The following is a 5,401-nucleotide window of genomic DNA, read 5'->3' on the forward strand; positions in this document are numbered from 1 at the left end:
GAGAGATCAAAATTAAAAGGTTACACTGCATTTTGTCTACGACCTTGATATAATTTCATTCTTAATATATAAAAATTATATAATATTTACATAATTGTACAAACAAATTCTGCTGACTGACAAATAGAATTATCGGTACCATTCATTGTTGTTTGATCCAGAACACAAATGAGAGAAACTTCTACTCAAAGGAAATGTAAAAGTAGAAACAGATATTAACATTATATGTACTGTCTAATTTATATTTCTACTTATTTTTTTTAGTAATATAGTTCAATAAAATTAAATTAGAATTTTTAAAGTTATTTTAACAGTGTAAAAGGTGAAGGAACTAAAATGTTGTTTTAACTATTGATGGATTTCCTTTTTCTACAAAAAAGATGTAAAGTGACAAATTGTCAATGCAGGGCCATTAAAAAAAAAACGTGGTAAAATCCCAAGGTAGGATATAACACTTGATAAAATTGATGTCCGTCACTATATATTTTATTAGTTGTATATTATAACTATGAAATATATAAAGCAAAAATGACTAACATTTTTGAAGGGGTGTGCAGAATGTGTCAGTGAAGAACCAGGCTGCCTCCATGTCCTGAGTTACAAGAGGCAGTCGGAGGTAGGTTATGAGAAGAAAGCAGGATTGCATTGGAGATCATGATGTGATGAAGCATTCCAAGGCCAAGTTATGCACATAAATTACATGATTTAACATACCAATAACCCTACAAAATAAAAACCTTATTGGTCTTACTTTACAGTCGAGAAAACTGAGGCTGATGGAGGAAACCTATTCAGTATTACTTACCTGGTGAAATGATTTGAATTTAAAGATTTTTCCGGAATTGCAGTTATCAGCCTCTACATGAAATTGCTTTACTCTAATCAGACCCATGAGAGAAATGTATTAATGGAAGCAGAATGACCTGTTTTTAAGTTAGAGAAAGTACATTAATTATGAAGTGTAACTAATGAAAACATTTCTTGTTAGTGGCTTTTCTTAACACTAAAGTTGTATTCTGACTGAGGTAACTCTTAATACCTGGGATACTTAACCTGAGGTAATAGATTATAGCAATATCAAAGAGTTGACATTGTTTGACTAGAGGCTGGTTGTAAAGGGGGAAATCCCTATAAAAATACATAAAAATAATATAGTTAACAATCAAAACTATGTTGAAAGAAATGTTAGAATCAAAGTCAAACTGAACTGATTGTTTTTTAGTTCCTTGAGGGTGAAGGCGATGTCTTTTTTTAAAAAAAAATTAATCAAAGGTAGAAAAACTCAAATGTCTATGGGGACCAGTTAAGTAGTATTAGTAATTAATAAGGGCTAGACATATATTATAACAAATGGGAAAGATCCCCTCTATTTAAAGCAGCCTCCTCAGCTGCAGCCAATTGTGGTGAGGGATGCAGAGGTTGTGTTGTCAGCTATTCTGATTTTTCAGACAAACCAGATTCACAGATTTTGATATAAAATACCCTGATCTTGAACTTTGAGCCTATAACTAAAACTGGTTAAAAGTAAGTATAAAAATTGTTTGTTTTGTTAAAAAAAAAAAAAACGCACCTTAGAGCCAAATTCAGCTCAAGAGCCATGATTTGGGAACTTCTGCTCCTTATTAAACATGCAACACAGTGCCAGACACATAGTGACCACTTTCCTAATAAATATTTGTTGAATGAGTGAATGAGTGAATGAGTGAAGCAACATGTAGGAATAATGCCTGGTGTGATAGGGAGGGTTTGTGTCAGGATAGCCTTGACTCAGTGATGCTAGCTGAATGGAAGATGATTACAAAAGAAATGACACCTTTAAAAATAATTTAATTATCTAAAGAAGGTCTTGAAAGTTTTGGAGTTCCCAGCTCCTACTTTTATGCTACTGAAAAAACATAGCTGTGTTGTTTTTAGAACTTTTTTCATGAAGTCAGAGCTCTTTCACTGATTAACAATTAAAAGAAACTTAAAGACCTCCAGAGTATAGTCCAGGATCTTTAAAAATCTACACTACACTTCTGAAAAATAAATATAATGTTGTATTTGTTCCGAAAAGCAAGAGTTACACTGTCCTAAAATCATAGATAAAACATAAATTATCTCTAGTCCTTTGCTTTTAATCATATCCCGCCAATTACAATTTTGAAGGTAAATAATTACATCAGCTTATGAAAATGAATAATTCTTCAGATAATATGTCACTTACCAGATACTCTGATTTTGTCAAAAAGTAAAAGCTGAAAATCATTTAATTTTTACTGTTTAATTAAAAAATAGAAAACATCATGTCAGACAAACAAAATGAGTCTGAAAGCCGTATCCAACCCATATGTCTACCACCTGAGACCTCTGTGTTAAAATCATCTAAAAAAACCCCAACTGATTTACTTTTGAGACACTAGTATTGCAGATTATTATTGAAAACAGGAGAAAATTATAATTTCTGTAAATTATTTTCCAGTGCTGACATTCATTTTCTGTTTGCACATCTGTTAGCTCCCATTCAGTAAGGTTGAGATGTAGAATTTTATTTACATCTGCAAATATAACCAATGGTAAATATGAGCTAGAAAAAAAAGTATTCTTTCTTCCTTGCTTCTGGAGTTCACAGGTAAAAAATGTAAAGAGAGGAGATCTTAGTTTGTTAAGGAAAGAAAGTTTAAACATAATACTAGAGCCATACTCCCAAAGAATTAAAATACCGTAGCTGATCAGGCACCTGGCCCACCTGAGGGTGAGTCACCTTTGGGGTTTCAAATTTTGTTGTTGTATCATTCTAGCAATAGGAAAAATTTATAGTGATTCCTCAGACAGCAAAAACACATCGTCATTCTCTGAATTTCCCTATTGCATATCCTCGATTATTAGAGGGAATGGAGCCATTTGAACTACAAACATCCTAAACTAACGTTTCTCATAATGTTTTATTTTAGAAGCCATGCCTCTTTTTATAAGCCTTCATATTTCAAGTACTTCTTTGAAATTTCAAAATAAATAAAAATAAAATCCATGGTAATTTTGAAATAAAAATATTGTTTTGATCTTGAAAGACATGTTTTTAATTTCAGACATGTGACACTAATGTAATAATTCACCCTGCTAGCCTGAGTCTTCTACCCTGTGCAGTTCAGAAGACAGAATATTTCCTAGGTTATGTGTTGTAATAGGTGTATTGCATTGCTTTGTTTTCACTCTGTTGTGGGTGTCCTCACTTCTTAAAAATGACTGCCCTAAACCACTTCACTAAGACTTTTCTTTTTCACTAGCACTAGACTCATCTCTCTCACAATCTTAAATATTATAAGACAGGGACGATTCACTAATTTAGCGGCAAAATCTTAACATTTGTCAGACTGTTAGAGCCTTTAGTTTTATACATAATTTCTTATATGCTGCATGTTTTTATAAGTGGTCCATAAAGGTTACCATTGCTCTGTTAATCTCCAGAAGCACATTATTAGTATAAGTTCTATCATTATTTTAATGACTTGGATGTACTGGGCAATTATTAACAATAAAACTTGATGTCATGCTTAATAAAAATTTCTTCTGGTCATTTGAAAAATATCTAGACATTCTAAATTTTAAATGTCATCAATACATGAAGAACGGCCAGTTCATGACTAATTAATATTTATAAAATAACCCTGTTAACTTGATTGGAGAATATACTTTGAGATTCTTCAGTTTTTACAACCCTAAAATGATCTGAGATGGACCGTTTTTATTTAACCTTTCTTTTCTTTTAAAGAATAATATACTTGCCTATTCAAAGCAAAGGAGAATTAATGGGACAGTTAATTCAGCATACACTAATTCATTCAGATTTTTTAAATGGTAGAATATCCTGTCTTTTGTCTGGAATGACAAAATAATGTCCTTTTCCTTCCTGGCAAAGTCAAAATAGAGCTCAATTACACTGTAGAGAGTTTTGTAATTGACCCTGCTTCTCCACTCCCATTCTAGATGTACTCTTTAGAAGATAGATTTTTTGTTTTCTCCAGTAAATAGCATGACTAGTCTCATACGTAAACATACAATGACAAACTCTGTCACCTTTGTCCTTTCTTGAAACTGATGAATTTTTTGCCTGGTGTGTGTGTGTGTGTGTGTGTGTGTGTGTGTGTGTGTGTGTGTGTGTGTTTCTAAAAGCAGAGGTGTACTCTTAAAATTTGTTTTCGAACTGTTTTCAGGCACACTGATTGACTTACTCTGAAAACTTTCCAAAACCCTGGAAGATTGCAAACAGCAAAATAATAAAAATGCTTTTCTTTATTGTTTCATTGAATAATAATGGGCTATAATGTAACAAGTTTTTAACTCTTTTCAGAGAGTTAATGATCTCTTTAAGATAGCAATACCGCTTTTCATACATAGACTTGGGAAGGGAATTTATTTTCTCTTCTTGGCTAAGATCTATGTTGGGTATAACATCCATGGGCCTTTGTTGGCATGCTGTGTTGAATGAATTCTAGTCACCTCCTTTCTTACCTAAAATAATTATGCAGTGCACAAATACTTCACGGGCTTAAAATCTGCCTCATTTAAAACTTCCTCCAGCACCGTGGTAAGAATTGTTTCACTTTATGATTTCTTCTTCTATTTACCATTTACGTTTGTCCTCGGATTCTTCATCCCCTATTCAGGCGACTTTCTCAGTAGGCCACTACACGTGTTTGACTGTGTGTATATTGCTCCCGACCGCCAGTGTTGAGGACTTACTTTTCTTCCCATCGGATGCCACTGCGTGTGAGTCCTGCCTGCAGTTGATGATGCAGCCACAAGGCAGGTGGGTCCAGCGCTTGGACAAGACAAACACTGGGGTTACAGTGGTGGCCAGCAGGGTGAGTAGAAAGCTGAGTGTTTCCAAAGGAAGGCTCTGAAACTCCACTACGTGCTGGACCACCATGTGGACCTGCAAAGGCGAGAGAACTTCAGACCCAACCCAGAACCACATATTTTACTTCCCAAGCCTTTGCCTCCAGGACGCCGCCCCAGCCCCTTTCTCCTGTCCCCCTTTCTGATTGACGCCAGAAGCTCTGCTCTTGGGACCGCGCGCTCATCCTTGGTGGTGGGCTCCTGGGGACCGGTGGGACCCATCCCGCCGCGCCAGACCGCACAGGATTTCGGGGGTTCTGTTCTTGAGTGCGCATCTGCGCCCGCTGCCATTGCAAGTCTCCACTAAGGAGGCACGGTCTACAACGTGGAGACGCTGCCCGGGGAAACAGGCAGGCGTCCGTGAGACCTGCATCTGATGCTCCTAAAAGCTTTTCTTGAGTGCGCATCTGCGCCCGCTGCCATTGCAAGTCTCCACTAAGGAGGCACGGTCTACAACGTGGGGACGCTGCCCGGGGAAACAGGCAGGCGTCCGTGAGACCTGCATCTGATGCTCCTAAAAGCT

The 5,401-nt window shown here is 36.0% G+C and overlaps 1 protein-coding gene across 1 annotated transcript in view; it reads right to left on the bottom strand.

Moving 5' to 3' along the window:
• Positions 1 to 5,401, bottom strand: part of LOC103608060 (probable G-protein coupled receptor 149) — a 10,605-nt gene that overhangs the window by 2,910 nt on the left and 2,294 nt on the right. The window contains exon 2 of the mRNA XM_008592506.1: positions 4,723 to 4,915. Within this exon, the coding sequence (XP_008590728.1) occupies positions 4,723 to 4,915 (193 nt within the window). The remainder of the gene's footprint in view (positions 1 to 4,722; positions 4,916 to 5,401) is intronic.

This window comes from Galeopterus variegatus, unplaced genomic scaffold (genome assembly GCF_000696425.1).
Source record: "Galeopterus variegatus unplaced genomic scaffold, G_variegatus-3.0.2 Scaffold7978, whole genome shotgun sequence".
NCBI classification, from domain to species: Eukaryota; Metazoa; Chordata; class Mammalia; order Dermoptera; family Cynocephalidae; genus Galeopterus; species Galeopterus variegatus.